General features: G+C 37.0%; 1 protein-coding gene across 3 annotated transcripts in view; it reads left to right on the top strand.

Annotated features, from left to right (window-relative positions):
* The window catches only part of PTPN3 (protein tyrosine phosphatase non-receptor type 3), a gene marked incomplete at its 3' end in the record, with an annotated part of 150,928 nt that overhangs the window by 115,327 nt on the left and 19,160 nt on the right, over positions 1-16,441 (top strand). For all 3 annotated transcript variants that reach the window (XM_080610824.1, XM_080610823.1, XM_080610825.1), the window contains 4 exons: positions 8,885-8,908; positions 10,258-10,453; positions 11,425-11,502; positions 12,497-12,553. In XM_080610824.1, the coding sequence (XP_080466950.1) occupies positions 8,885-8,908; positions 10,258-10,453; positions 11,425-11,502; positions 12,497-12,553 (355 nt within the window). The remainder of the gene's footprint in view (positions 1-8,884; positions 8,909-10,257; positions 10,454-11,424; positions 11,503-12,496; positions 12,554-16,441) is intronic.

Below are 16,441 nucleotides of genomic sequence, written 5' to 3'. Positions count from 1 at the left end.
AAAACATGTCATCGAAGACCATGCTGAAGAGGACTTCAAGAAGACTTTTGTTTAGGCCAGGGCTCCCCAGCCTTTGTGAAGAAAGCGTCCCCTGTCAGTTCTTTCTCCTTTTTTTTGCCCTGCTGCTGGGCATCTCATCTGACTGCTACTGCCACTGAAAAAAAAATAATGCTAACACAATTCTGAAGCCCACACTGAGCCTTCTGAAGTCTGAAAGGTTGTTTTCTGTGTTACACCACACTTTGTTATGGCTGTGCCTCACCAGTTCAGAACAGGTAACCCACTCTGTCTTCTGACTATATTTTGTACTCTGTCACTGTATTTATCCTATGTCAACATGCGTATACTCATGATCCTACTATTATTTTGGGGTTTTTTTAATGATTTCAAGAATAATATTAAGATAAAACATAATTAGTAAGTGCACTTTTTTGACAACTGTTTTTCAGTTAAAACTGGTTTTCCCTAATCTTGACTTCAGCTTCCCTGAAGAGGCTTTCCTTGAAATTTGCGTTTCCTCCATGGAAGCACTGCTGCTACTGGCTTACTAAATTTCTTCTTTTAAGCAGAGTAGAAAACTTCTCTCCATTCTGTGATGTTACATATCTTCAGATGTCCTTAAGCACTGAGATGTGCATTAGGGAAGAGTTATGAATATGAAGTCTTACGACTTTCCTTTAAGGTAGAAAACAAGTTACATGATAAGGCTTTATTTCTGAAGTATCTCTGTGGAAAAGCTGCTTTAATTTGTTCAGGGGTTTTCTCAAAGTTGGATCATACCAACAAGCTACCTGGCATCAACTTAACCTGACCAACTGCTATCCTCATAGGTAGCTTGGATAAAGCTCCTGGAAGAGCTCAAAGTTGCTTTTGAGAAACATTTTTCGCTTTCAGTATGACAGGTTTAGACCACAGCTGGTTATTGTTAAAGGAAGGCTGACGGGCTTGTGCAGGCAATTCTTTTAGATTGCAATTTTACTCTATTTTAGCCTATTACAGTACCTGATGATTACCACTGTTGCAGTCTGTTTCCAACTTTGGAATAAAGAAAGCCTCAGTGGTATAGAGGAACAAATCATCGTTACTGATTTGCTTTTCTGTGACACTAATGTAATCTGTATGCTACTGTGTCATTTAAGGGCAAAAGGCTACAGTGAAAATGAAGCAGTCATATTGAAGGCTGACATTGTTTCAACACCAGGTTGGAAAATTCCAAAACATCTCTGATTTAAGCACTAACCTTCAAAACTAACTTGGCTTTAACTGGGCAAATAGACTGATTACATTTTGGGATCATGTACTCTGACATGTTTGATCTTGTATCAGATGTTAGGTTTTATCTTGAAAGACTGCTCTGTCCATCCCCAGAGCAAGTTCTGATTCTTAGTATTGATACCTACAAAAAAAAAGTAAAGAAATGTAATTTAATGCTTATCACAACCAGTACTTCGTGGGTAAGTTTCTTCACCAATGAGATGTTACAAGAATGGGGATGGGGAGAAGCGTGAAAGAAACTAAATACCCTTCATCTTCAGGTAAATAAGTGAAAATTTAAAAGACTAAAATGAGTTTGCTTGTTTCATTATGTTCAGGTATCTGTTGTGAATTAAAAATCTGTAGATTTAAGTGTTTCATTAATACACATTTTAATCACTTGGTGAACTTAAAATACCGAGGTCCAAGGCTTACCATGAAAGCATAAAGACATGTAACCAAGTAATATTTCAGAAGTTTTGAACTTTATTTTTCCCTGTATGGTCCTCTCCTTTTTCTCAAGCATCTTCTGGTGCCTGAGGTGTGATACTGATGTTCACACTTCACAGTGCAATGAGACATGAAAGGGAACGAATGAATGATAAGAAATGAAAACTGAAAGCCACTGTTTTTAATGCTCTTAACCTCAGAGAACCCAACTGAAGGCAGCTGCATGGTTTTCTGCTGGTCAGTGTGCAAATGGAATAATATTGTCCATTCTTTCCTATTCATGGATTTAAGGTTTTAATCTGGTTTTGTTGGAAGACCGTGCTTTGTTGCCAATACCCACATTTGCCCCCTAACTGAATGTTGTCTCATTAAAGTAAGCTGGCCTTTCTTTCAGAGAAGAGCATGTCAGATGCAAAGGGTTACTGAAACAAACACATTTCCTTGTAGTTCAGGATAACATTCATGTTACCTGTGTGGGACAAATTTCTCCTTTATATGAGGAACAGAGCTTGCTTTTGAGCTTTATACCACAAGCCATTAAAGCTGTAAATTCAGGTTTAATGGCTTGTGCTTTTTAAAATGTTTTTTGTAGTATAGGTGGAATAGTTTGGGGTGTAAATTTAGCTGTTGCTTGCTCTCTTAATGCCTTTTTTCATGTTTTTGGGCACACTTTTCTGAGTGGGAGGGGTACTGGTTAGTAAGAATAAATAAATTTAACTATGTATATAATGTACTAACTTAGGGGAAAAAATAACTGGCTTGTAGGCTTGGAAAAGTACCCTGATAAAGCTGTGTGGAGGGTCTTGCTACCTGAACAGTATTCAGTTTCTCTTGTTTGCTCTGTAATTAAATAAACCAAAGATGTCTGCCTTGTTTGCAACAGCAGACGGCATAGGAACAAGTGTTTTGGTAGTTCTCCAGAGCAGGCTCAGTGGCCTAACAGAAAAGATTAGCTGTGAAATTTTCTGTTTAACCAGAAGGATTACTGTAAAACACATTTCTAAGTGATAAGGTATAGTAGAAGTCAGTAAGAAAAGGTTACTGACAGATGAGGCATTACAGATCTTATATTTAGAGTCATACATTGATTGGTGAGATAAATCTGGTTAGTTATTCATAGATTGGAGCGTATGATGTATGAGGAGAACCAGAAGGCTGGGGGGGTTGAGGAGGAGTTGGTTGCATTGTTGCCTTACTCTGCCAGAAGAGGGTTATGAAAAATGTGGAGCTAGCTCTTTCTGGAGATGCACAGTAAAAACATGTGTGGCAATGGACACAAGTTACAGCAAGGGAAATGCTCAAGACACTGTAGGGGTGAAAATCACTCTGGGATTAGTTGAGTCCTTATCCATGTTGACAGAAAGATAGAGGTGTTTCCATCCTTGGAGAGCCTGAAAACATAATGTGACAAGGACCTGAACACCCTCATCTAACTTCGATGTTGGCTGGTCTTTGAACAAGAGTTTAGGTGATCTCTCAAGATCCTTCCCAAACTAAATTACTTTGAGTCTACAATTCTACTTGTTTTAAATGCAACATATTCCTGTATAAGCTTTTCTCTTAAACATGCTTGCAAAGCTACCAACCTCTTTAATTTATACTCTAAAACTATCTTTTGCTAGTGATAAATTAATAACATGAACAGTCCCAGATTTGGAGGGGAGGGGAAGGAAATGAAATGATGAACTAATATACAACAAGGAAATTCACTTGCACTGTGCTATGAATTTCTGGAAGTACATATATGTTCCTGGTGTAAGTGTGATGCATCATGGTGAAGGTATTGCACTGAAAATAGATTTCCTGAACGGATGCTGCATTTGTTCAATTCTTCCAGCTTACCATTTTGATAAACAATAATGTGTAGCTGCATAGTGAGCTTTGGAGAATGTACTATTGGAACACATAATTATTTTAACTAAAATATAATTCCTTTTGTGAACAAAGCTTTTAAAGTGTTAGTGTTGGTGAAAGTACCCTTCAGATGTATCCATCCAAGCCCTACTAACTACTTTCTTGGTAGAAAATTGCAAATAAAAAAACCCCAACAAATTACATTAAGTTATTTATCCTTTTATTTTAATCATGTACAGATATGATAAATTGCTTGGTATTAGGAAATCTGTTGCATTTCACAAGAGTCCCTTGTCCTTGTTTCTGTACTTCAGTCTTTCCCAAAGAAGATACCCTTATTATACTAGGCAGCGGATCTGAGAACTTTTACTTTAGTTTCAAATTAGGGCTTTAAGTTTACTGAGAGTTCTATGAGTTTTACTGTGCTCTTCCATTCAAATATACATTAAAATAGTGCATGTCTATATTTTGCTTACATGAAAATTTTTTTTTAATATCTATCCTTACTGAAATGTGCTTCACTTTCTTTCCCAATTCAACAAACATTTTGCATCCAAAAAGTAAGTCTCAAAGTTGAATTGCAAATGTGTAATATGTCAAATTTCATAGCAAGCCAAGCAGTTGCAGAATATCAGAATACATAAAACTTCTGTGGAAAGTCAGTAAACTGGAATGTGGTCAATAGAGGCAACGCAGAGTAGCTGAAAGTATGCTTTTATGAGTGATGGCAGCAGCTTACAAATGTGAATGTTTGAAATTCGTAGAAAAATCACTGAAAAATTTATGTATACCATGAAGTCTCAAGTTGTTCTGTAATGGTACTCTTAAGAATGCTGCACAAAGAATCGACATTGCCTTCTTACGCAGTCGCTCTGTTCATAGAAATGCTGAATATCCTGTATATATATTTCTCCAAAAGGCAGCCGAAAAGTGTTGCTGCAAATATCTTCCACTTATTTGGCTTTTGAATAATAATCCCACTTCTAATAGTCAGCACTCAGAAAAGAGGTGATAATGGAAGTGCTGGCACACTCAGTCTCCCCAGCCCTGCAGGTGTTACAATAAAGAAGCTTTAGGAACTTCAAGAACAGCACAAGGGCAAAACCTACAGATGTTTCCTTCAGTTGTTTATAAAGGTGGAGTTTTGCTACAGTGCTATTGTTTCAGTTGTCCCTTTTCTCTTGGGGTTTTACTCTGTTGTAATTTATCATCCTCAATTCTCAGAATAACAGAATTCCCTGATAGGGCGCAGCAAAATAGGGAAGAGGGGTCTTTCCTTAAGACCTTTCCTTTCTGTCCTCCTGACAGAAAAGAGACTTTTACAGGCAAAGAGTTTTCTTATCAATATCATCATCGTAGCCATCCACACAGTAAGTGAAAGATTGAAATGGCAGTATTTTAGATACATTAGGGAATAAGGAAGAGAAATTACCTCCAGTTTTAAAGTGTGTGCTTGTTAGCTACACCAATGGAAAGCTTAATCTCCTTGCAAGGAAGAGCTCTCTTTCTCAATGAAAAAGTTGAATGGCTGGTCTGGTGAGTGTTGTCTTTTATTGACTTAAAATACAGTCCTTGTAGTATGTTGTGCAATGAAGAAGATAGGATAGAAAAATATGAAATACTGTATAGCCAGAAAAGATCATCTAGTTATTCATGTTTGAGGTACTTTATCTTATAGGTGAATAATTAAATGCTAGAAATACTGTTTTACTGAATTGCAGAGCAAAATTCTTTAGGTCTAGCATGCTGAGCTATTTTAAGGACTTTAGGAAGACACAGCTGTATTGTCCCTGATGAATTCTTTTAGGCTTTGAATGGGGTCATTTTTTTAGGTCAAATTTTTGGTTACCTTTGTCCACTTCAAAAGGTTACAGAATGATTCAGTAACTCTTTCAGAATTAAAGTGCAGTAAGTCAACAAATAAGACTTTGGCAAATATTACTTAGAATTTATATCCTACATTAAAGTCGCCAAATATATTACTGAGACGATGAAAAATTCGCTGTGTATTTACGCATAGTATATGAGTGAAAGCCCAGGTTGGGTTTTTTCCTGTCTCCAGTTATCACACTGTATTGGGAAGAAAGATGGGAGATATATAAGATAAATGATAAAATTTAAAATAGGGACATTACATTGATTTGAATCACAGTTCTATGTGTCTAAATTTTGGGTGAAGGCTTTTGAAAGTGTTAACTTATGGCAACTTGAATTCTACACAGATTTTGGTAATAGAGGTGTAGCTATGCCAAACATAGAAATGATGTACAGTTTCATTGTTCTTTGCCTCACAAGGAAATCAATTAGCTTAAACAAAAATAAATCCAATGATTCTTTATTTTTAGCATGACTTCCTAAGGAAATAAGGCTTATGTCATTGCATTGCCCGTCTGCCTCTGTTCCCACTTGAGAACCTTTGGACAGTTGCAGTCAAATCTAATATAGGAGTCAAGTTTTCAAAGATGAAAATTTTTCTACAAGATTAGTGAAAGTCAGTGACTAGGCAGAAAAAAAGGCCACCTTAAGCTGATATTCTCCTCTCACTGAGCAATTACGTTATGAGTTCAATTGCTGTTCCATTTAGATGTGGGCTGGTCATGCAGCAAGTGAATGTGCATTCCCAAAGGATCTGCTGTGCACTGCTGGCACTGAAGGGATTGCAAACAAGGAGAACCAGCGGTGCTGTGTGAGAGTGGGGTAGATGTCAGTGGAGTCAGAATTGAGGCATGACTGTAGTAAAAAGGGAAGAAATTTAGTGCTTTAAAAAAAAATGAAAGTACACACAACCCCAACCTCCACAAATTCTTTGGGAATCAAACTTCACCACTTCTGCCTCTCAAGGAAGAATTTTTTCATATTGCAGAATACATATAGGGAAAAATAATTAGACAGATACTTCTATTTTTACTGTAGTCTTGATGAAACATAGTACAAAATTCTTAGTACTGAGGTTGTCTTAGAGACAACAATTGAAAATGTAACTGTCTACTGTGAATTGACAATTCAAAAGCTTTACATTCAAACCAAACTACTTCATGTTTGTATTTTTGCAGCATAATATATTACTTGAGGGGTTTTGGCCACTACTTAAGTAAATTTGGAAAGCTATCCCATCTGCCTTAAGCTTACTTTGGTTTGCAAGCATCTTTTTAGTAACTTTTACTTTCAACTTTATCTTAGTATCACAGCTATTGCTTTAATCGATGTAAATATAGTTTATCTTACTGTTTCAGGTGAATTCTGATGAAGTTAGTTGAAAGCCTTCAAAAATGCTATATACTGAAAATTTTTATTTCTTTTCTGTTCTAGATTGCCCTCATCTGTGTAACCACTTTTGCTTTAGTTACTTATCTTAACATTCTCTGTCAACATCATTAGTTGACAGAGGTCCAGTCATTGCTGGACCACTCTCCATCATCTTTGCCAAGTCTTGGGAAACGGGAGAGGTGCCTGAGGACTGGAGGAAAGCAAATGTCACTCCAGTCTTCAAAAAGGGCAAGAAGGAGGACCCGGGTAGCTACAGACCGGTCAGCCTCACCTCCATCCCTGGAAAACTAATGGAACACCTTATCCTTGGTGCCATCTCAAGGCATATCAAGGATAAGAGGGTCATTAGGGGCAGTCAGCATGGCTTTACCAAGGGGAAGTCATGCTTGATCAACCTCATAGCCTTTTATGAAGACATAACAAGGTGGTTGGGTTATGGCAGAGCAGTGGATGTGGTCTACCTTGACTTCAGTAAAGCGTTTGACACAGTCTCCCACAGCATCCTCACAGCTAAACTGAGGAAGTGTGGACTGGATGATCAGGTAGTGAGGTGGACTGTGAACTGGCTGAAGGACAGAAGCCAGAGAGTTGTGGTCAATGGGGCGGAGTCTAGTTGGAGGCCTGTATCTAGTGGAGTGCCTCAAGGGTCAGTGCTGGGACCAGTATTATTCAATATCTTCATCAATGACCTGGATGAGGGAATTGAGTGTACTATCAGCAAGTTTGCTGATGACACTAAGCTGGGAGGAGTGGCTGACACGCCAGAAGGCTGTGCTGCCATCCAGCGAGACCTGGACAGGCTGGAGAGTTGGGCAGGGAGAAACTTGATGAAATATAACAAGGGAAAGTGTAGAGTCCTGCATCTGGGCAGGAACAACCCCAGGTTCCAGTATAGGTTGGGGAAGGACCTGTTAGAGAGCAGTGTAGGGGAGAGGGACCTGGGGGTCCTAGTGGATGGCAGGATGACCATGAGCCAACACTGTGCCCTTGTGGCCAGGAAGGCCAATGGCATCCTGGGGTGTATTAGAAGGGGGGTGGTCAGTAGGTCGAGAGAGGTCCTCCTTCCCCTCTACTGTGCCCTGGCGAGACCACATCTGGAATATTGTGTCCAGTTCTGGGCCCCTCAGTTCAAGAAGGACAGGGACCTGCTGGAGAGAGTCCAGCGCAGGGCGACAAAGATGATTAAGGGAGTGGAGCATCTCCCTTATGAGGAAAGGCTGAGGGAGCTGGGTCTCTATAGTTTGGAGAAGAGGAGACTGAGGGGTGACCTTATTAGTGTATATAAATATATAAAGGGAGAGTGTCACGAGGATGGAGCCAGGCTCTTCTCGGTGACAACCGGTGGTAAGACAAGGGGTAGTGGGCTCAAACTGGAACACAAGAGGTTCCACTTAAACTTGAGAAGAAACTTCTTCTCAGTGAGGGTGACGGAACACTGGAACAGGCTGCCCAGGGAGGTTGTGGAGTCTCCTTCTCTGGAGACATTCAAAACCCGCCTGGATGCCTTCCTGTGTAACCCCATCTAGGTGTTCCTGCTCTGGCAGGGGGATTGGACTAGATGATCTTTTGAGGTCCCTTCCAATTCCTAATATTCTGTGATTCTGTGGTCATTTGCTCTCGTATTGTAAGTGTGAGAAACATGCTTCCAAAGCTGCTTGTGCTCGTTTCTTGTTACCTATACATAAAGATTTTGCCACATTTGATTTCTTAAAAATACAGTTAATGATGCCTGTCATTGTGATCCACATCTAAGACTTTCTTAAAGGATGGAGTGGGTCCTTCTAAATAATTGCCTCTGTAAACTCCTACATAATTTAAGTTGTGGTAGCAGATGTGTCTTTTCTGTAGTTAGGCTTGTGCCAAAAGTAGAACAGTGGAAGTGAGTGGTTAGAGCTGCCTGGGATTTCTGTTGAGTGTTTCATGAATTCTGTAATTGTCTGATTTCAGCATAGGAATAAGTATTCTTTAATTTACTGTGAGCACATATTTTGGCATTTATGTGGGCTTTTTTTTTTTAGTCTTACACATTTATCATTTTTTTTGTTTGTTTTTTTTACAGGTCATCTGAACAAGAATCACCAAAGTGAGTTTTCTTTTAAACTTTCTACTATGGAATCTCTAGCTTTAGGATACATAGTAAAATGCATAACAAACTGATTTTTTTAAAGTAGTGGTCTTGTATGGTTAGAGACACAAATAAATGTATAAATTAATGAAGATTGTAAAGATTTGTTAAAAAAAAAAAGTGTTTTGATCAGGATGTGGAAAGTCTTAAGGCCTAATACATCCCTAATCGCTATTAACTAAAAAGTTGGTCTAAAAACTGTTGTAAAAGTTTAATGATGCAAAAAACCTGATAATTTTATCTGTAACTCTTTATATAGTGCCAAAAGGCATTAACTGAAATAATTTATTATGTTTTTCTAGTATTATTTTTTTTCTGCATTGAAAAATCGTTATGATCTGTAATCTCTGGGGGTTTGGGGGGGAGGGGGGCTTGGGATGTGTTTATATATACAGTGTTCCTCCTTGCTTAACATTGACCTCACAGGAATCATGAAAAGTCTTGAGAGCTATCAGATAAAAACCACAGTTTTGACAGTGTAATTCCTTTAGTGTCATTATAGTTCCCTACTTCAGAGTATTTTGAAATTATTCAAAACACCAATTGAATAAGATCTCCCAAACACTGAAAAAAATGTTTTCTGGAATAACTGAAAATTCTGCCAATGTTGCACAAATACATCATTTCCAATCCCAACTGCACGTAGTATAACTGAATGTCAGAAATAATATGGCAAGAATGCATTTGCTTGATGGCATCTTTCAGAATGTTTATATTTATTCCAGTCAGATTTCCACAAGCCAAGAAATAAGTGGTTTTATTATTGAAGTTTGCTGCAATGTTAGTTCTGTATGTTAAAAGCCTAAGCTATGTTCCCTGTAGTGTAGCATTGTATCTTCATTGACAGCTAGTAGTGGCTGCTGAAAATGGTTCAGAAAAGCTCATGTATCACTAGACCAGGTCTGCACCTCCATTTAATTCTGTGTCCTTCTACATGGTGTATGTTTTAGTGGTAGGATTGACAGCTAAAGTGCTCTTTGCCTGGGGTTCAGCTCTTTTCATGTTATTATGGTTTCCCACACCACTGCAGCAGTGCCTTTCACTGCTAATATCCAAACATTTTACTAAGAATGTTTTTTGTTGCTCTAATTTTGTTTTGTGCATTCTTCCAGATATCCACTGATCAAATGGTAGGCTTAGATCATACTCCAATCCTGTTACACTGCACTTAAAGAAGTGATGTTATGTCTAAGTATAAAGTTGGCTTGCTCTATGAACTGGGCAGTACGTTTATATGGTTTACTATTTAATTTAAAAATCTGGATAACAGTATCTTTGTAATATTTATTCATCCTTTCTAACTAAAGGAATGTATTGGGAAACAGTCCTACGCGAAGTTCTCTGACCCGTATCTCACCTAAAGCCTTGGCTCAGTCTCCCAATGGAGTTGGTAAAGTTTCTGGCTCTTACCCGTTGGAAGGGGTGGATAAACAGTTCTTAGAAACATACGACATTACAAAAAGTAGCTCAATTGAAGATTCCAGTCAGTACTACTGCGATAAGGTATGTTCAACTGAGTGCTTTTAAAGTCAAAACTAGTACTGAATGTAGCTTTGAACTGTAGATTGAGTGCATAACAACTAAGGTTATATTTCAGGATGAGCATATTTTATGCAGTATCAAGAATAAATCTCATCTTAGTCAAATTTATCCAAGATTGTGTATACAGTATGATAGGCAATTCTGATGGCTGTATTGGTTTTTGTAGTGTCCAGGCTTTCAGAAGCATCTGCGGAGGAAATTTTTGGTGGAATGCAGTTCCTTATTTGATTAAATCTTAATTCTTCCAAGGAGAAGGATGAACTAACTGAACTTACTGTATGTCTTGATAGCAGGCATGACTCTGCTTTATCCCAGGCATTTCTTCTTCAGGAGGGCTAAACATCATCCTTTGAATTCTTCGCTTCCTTGAAAGCAGTTGCTTGCTGCTAGTGTAATGGTAGCGGATCATTCCTCCCCTTTCTCCAGCCTTTTCCAGAGGGGTGCTGAACAGCTTCCTAACCTGCCTGTCCAGTGGTTGCTGCCAACTTTTAATCCTTCTAGCTTGTGGATTTCTTGCAGAAGATACCAATGCACTTATTTACAGGAGAAAAATTGAGGAAAAGGTAGTCTCTTCATAGTCTTTACAGTAGAATTGATTGAAATGCGTTGCAGATAACATTTAGTAAATACAACATGTTAAAAAATTTAATAGGAACTATCAATTGAGAAAGCTGAGAGTAACAGTGTTGGAACTGAGTAAGCAGAGCATATATTTGCTGTTATGTTGCTATTTTTACAATCCAAAAGGTTACAATCATGAGTATATTTTGTAACCTTAGCTGATGCTTATTTTAAACATGAATTTGTCTTCTTGTTCAGTATGTTTAAATTTGGATGTACTATTTTCTAAATTGCTACTATTTTCTTTAAAAAATTAGAAAAGTTTTGGGTTTTTTGTTTTTGTTTTTTTTTTTTTTTCCTATATATTTCAGAATGACCTAATTGAGGGAGATTTACTTTTGGTGCGTATCATACCAGATGAAGATGGGAAGTTTGGATTTAATCTAAAGGTAAACCAGCAATCTTTTGTTTATTTTTAAAGACTTTATAGATATAGTATGCTCTGAATTTATTATTATTTTGTAGAATATACTGCTTTATCCAAAGTAGTGTATTCTGCAGGAATTTCTTATGGACTGAGACTTTTTAGAAGTCTAATCCTTAAATGCTAAAGCACGTTTACAGAAATAAGCCTCTACTAGTTTTCTGGGGTTTAGTTACATATGGCTATGGCACATTTACAAAGCAGACTGCCTATTTGGCTGCTTAAATATGAACTTGGAAGCCTAATATAAAGCACCTTTGGAAAATTGGACCTCTGTATTATAAAACAAATTAAATAGTTTGTGCTATCCAATTGAATATATCTATTAAAAATCATGTCGGAAAGGTGCAAATTAATTTATGAAGAAAATGGAAATTACTATTTGTAATTGGCTATTGAAAATTTTTTTCACTGAAATATTGTAAATTTTCTCGCTGAAATTCGATTTAAGCAGATGAAGTAACATAAAGTAGCCATAATATCAAAATTGGGTCAGAGTTTGATCTTTTCACCCTGGGCATTTATTGGTGGGATAGTAATAGAATATGATGTGCAAAGAATAACAGAGTGCAGTTGTCTGGAACTTTGATCCTACCTGATCCATTGCAGGTTCATTGTGACATCTAAGAACACTGTCTACCTTTTGAGTTTAAGTTTGAATTAGGTTTTATTGAAGGGTAGGATTAGTATAAATGCTGCATTTGATCTGTTTATTGCCTATTAAAATATATGGCCAAGCAAAGACACTGGATCTAATTTAGTTGAAATTGGTGTATTTAGAGACACTGCACCCCACCCCCATGTACTGATGAAAATTCAATCTTAACAGCCCTGCCTATAATGGCAGAGCATAAAGTTTACGTATATATATTAAAAAAAAAAAAGCCAACTGCTTGTTTTAAATGCTGTTTATGCTTAATAGTATATTTATGGTTGTTATTTATTTGACATTCCTCTAGGGTGGTGTAGATCAGAAAATGCCATTAGTGGTATCAAGAATAACTCCAGGATCACCTGTAAGTAAATTTTCAAGGTTTTTAATCCCTCCCTTTATTACTTCCTCTACCACTCCAAGGTCCATACACATAGGAATTTTGGGCACCCATAACCAGTATGAAATACCAGCCGAGCTGTTCTCTTTGTAAATGGATTTGACCAATGGTTTCTTGAACCACAGATTAAAACATCTGGAAGTGTTAGCCAAATAGGATGGCAGTAGAAAAATTTTTTGTTTCCCTCTGTCATCTCAAAAAGTGCATCTTAAACTGGAAAATGTTTGATGAGGGGCAAGAGTGATGCCTGAAGATACGGAATAGTGTTCATTAAAGCAGCAGGTAGTCTGAGGCCCTGCAGCCTTCAGGAAAGAGAACTAGTTTAAGGGGATTGTAGTAAGGATCTGTAAGATTAGGAGCGCTGTGATCAGGGAATTCTGGCAGCACAACTACAGGCTATCAAATTAAGTTAGCAACGTCAGGTTCTTCATGCTTAATCAAGTCGTTCTTCATGCATAAGACAGTAGACCTGCAAAACTCCTTGACAAAGGATGTTGTAGTTAAAATAATTTTGTGAGTGGTCAAGAGAGGACAAATATTTGGAGGAAAAATCTGCTGACAGTTACTGAATAGCCAAATTGCAATAGGCTGAGGAAATCTGTAGGGCTAAAAATACTTGTAGGGGTGGGAGAGTACTTGGCACGGGAGGGGACAGAGAATACGTTTGCTCTGTTCTTATTTTGCCATGCATTTTTGCTTATGGAGATACTTATGGTCTAGGTGAAACATTCATCAGAATTTTTTCTGTTGAATTGTGAAATAATAATAGTAATAATGTCTTGGTAACTTTAAATAATTAAATAATAATTTATTATTAAATAATTTGTGAGGACGTGTTATCGTAAATTGTTTTCACTCACCTTGTTCTAAAGCTTATTCCCCAACTCCCATAAAATAATTTCAGTGCAAATTTGATAGGAAATATTGCTGACTTAATCCCAGAAATCTGATGTGTTCTGCATCTTGTAGACCCTTATGAAATTTTTATAAGCAGTCACAGGACTGATACCTAAATGTCATGATGTAAATCAAGCTATAAACAGATTGAGAATTTTTCGTCATGTTTATGATTTGTGGCTTGACTTATGCAGTGCATAGCACTCGTTTATGAACTACAGCAATTAAAGAATTAAAGAGTAGTAAGAAATTATCATTATAACTTTAATCCACTAAGTGAAAATAAAACAGTCCTTAACACATTTAATGGCTAATCTACCAAACTTCTTAAGGTGATTTGAAATGCCAAAGTTACTGTAGGGCAAACAGGTTAATTCCGCAATGAGAGAATCAAAGATGCCTCTTCAGAGGCAGTGATTTCCTTTGGAAGATTCAGGTTATCTTCTGGAAAATGTTGATCTGTGTTTTTTTTTTTTCTTTCTTCTCTTGGATTAGATAAGGACTGGACTTCTAACTTACAAACTTCATTTAAGTGTCTCCAGTTAGTAGCATAGGCATAGATACAAGTGACCCATTAGCTCTATAGCCTAGTAAGCCACCAAGCAAGCAGGTTATCAAGAGTCAGGGCATAAATTGGAAACAGTTATCCAATCCAGTATACTCAACAGCAGTGTTATAGAAATCATGTCATGTTACAGCAAGAGGAAAAATAATATACTTATTTTTAGAGCATAGCAGTATGAACAGTGATTCTATTGTTCCATAAGCTATATTTCACCTGTTCTTGACTGTTTAATTAAATATAGCTGATACTTAAAAGATCAAGTTAAACAGTCTATGGAATGCATTTTTTAAGTTATTTTAGCTAAATGATGCCTTTCCTTCATTGTATTTGCTACTATTTTAACTTGCTCTAGATTCACTTATTACCTTGTAAATTGTCCTCAGGGATGCTGCTTGCTAATATCATTTGCTAAAATTATTTCTTAGGTTTTTATGTCACTTTTTGCCACTTTCCTACAAAAAGATCTATATTTTTTGTGGAGGTGGGGAAGCAAATCTACTCACCAAAATAAGGCACTATTTTCCCTTTAATATGCTAAAGTTCTTTTAGAAATCCCCGTCTAATACAGCAGCAATCTAGTATACTGCAAAGACTGTAAGACAGAGTAGCCAAAATTGTTGTGGGAGAGCATTAGGTGTAAAGAACAAGCATTTATTGCATCATGTATTTCTTCTTTTTTTAGCTAACGTCTTACACTGATTTTTTTATTTTTTTTTCACACAAACAGCATTAATGTCCTAAGGTGCTAAAGAAGTCATTGTGGATTTATTTAATAGAACTTCTCATTGAAAAATAGTATGCATGCTTCTTGGAGCAATAGCAAGGTGATTAGGATAAAGTGAAACACTGGGTGTGCCAAGAGGACAGGAAGCCTTTGACATAATTAATTGTGTGGAGAAGCACAGTATCATAAAAATCTACAAATTATGCTTACATGGAATGAATTAATTCTCCTTTAAGATATATTTTATATAGACAAATGATTCAAGTAAGAGAGCTGAGGCATTAACATGTCTCATGATGAGCAAAGATATTGATCTCCTTCTGTAACAAAGAGTAATAGCCAGCAACCAGCCAAGAAATCTAAATTATAGACAAATTTAAGAGATCAGAAACCATTTCGTCCCTATTCTTGTTGACTTCTTGACTCTCCTAGACTGACCTGATATGGTATCACTTATCTTTTCAAATAATTATATTTCAGAGAGAATAATTTCTATCTCAGTAATATTTCAGTGATTAAATCAGTCATTCACAGTTGCAGTCTTCTGCCTTTTTAAATTGTACAAAATATGGTGAGAGAGGTTTTTAGGAGCTGTGAATACTTTTTTAAATCAGTGTTTAAGAACACCATGGCTGTTCCTAATTCCCATTCTTGTTCTGTTTACATTTGTCTTTTATATTAATCATTTGCAATCTTCCCTATCCTTCATTACTTTCATGCCTTTTATCTTTGGAAAATGTTGGAAGAAACTATTCCTTTTTTAAAAGTTTTTAAGCGGCTTTTCTGCTTGGGATTTATTTCCTTTTGCATACATACATCTTTCTTTTCTCTCTCTTCTCCTTTACTTGTTTTGTGGCAGTCATACATGTCTTAAATTTTCTTTCCTTTTACTTTATCCTCTGACACAAATGGCTCCGAACTTATTTTTTTCTTCCTATTCTTGCCTCTTTCTGGGTTTTTTTTATCCCTCATTTTTCTTGTTGTTTTTTTCATTATCACTTTTACATCTCTTCCTTTTTTTTTACTTGTTAATACAGTACAACACTGACAATCTTGCTTTAGGAGCCATAAGTGCAAGGCATAACCAGGATTGGGTCTAATTAGAATATCTTGTTCACATTTGAGGGGTTGGTGATGGTTTCTTGATAGGGCTAATAACATTGGATAAATAAAGCCCAGGTTAACGGTGCTGGCCTTAAGGAAATACAGGAAAACAACTATGAATAGAGAATAATGGTAAAGGTCTATGTCTCATTCATGTAACAAATTAAATGGAATGTATATATATCACTTTTGTGCAGCCAGGTGCTTCCTAGACAAAATAAAAATTAGGATAGCAATGAAAATAAAGTTGTTACACTACTTGCCACTCAAGGGTTGTAGAATCCAATGCATTCATATTACAGAATTGCATCAGGTTGGAGGAGACCTGGAGGTCATCATGTCCAAGCCCCTCTACACAAGGGTCACCTGGAACCAGTTGATCAGGACCATGTCCAGGTGGCTTTTGAATACTCCAAGACTCTATAATGTCTCTGGACAATGTCTCTTCTTCAGTGCTCAGTCACTCTCACAGTAAAACAACTGTTTCCTGACGTTCAGATGGAGCTTCCTGTGTTTCAGTTTGTGCCCATTGCCTCTTAACCTGTCACTGGGCACCGCTGAA

This window comes from Psittacula echo (genome assembly GCF_963264785.1).
Source record: "Psittacula echo genome assembly, chromosome: 2".
Lineage (NCBI taxonomy): Eukaryota > Metazoa > Chordata > Aves > Psittaciformes > Psittacidae > Psittacula > Psittacula echo.
Note: the sequence above shows the minus strand (reverse complement) of the source record. Positions and strands in the feature narration are given on the sequence as shown.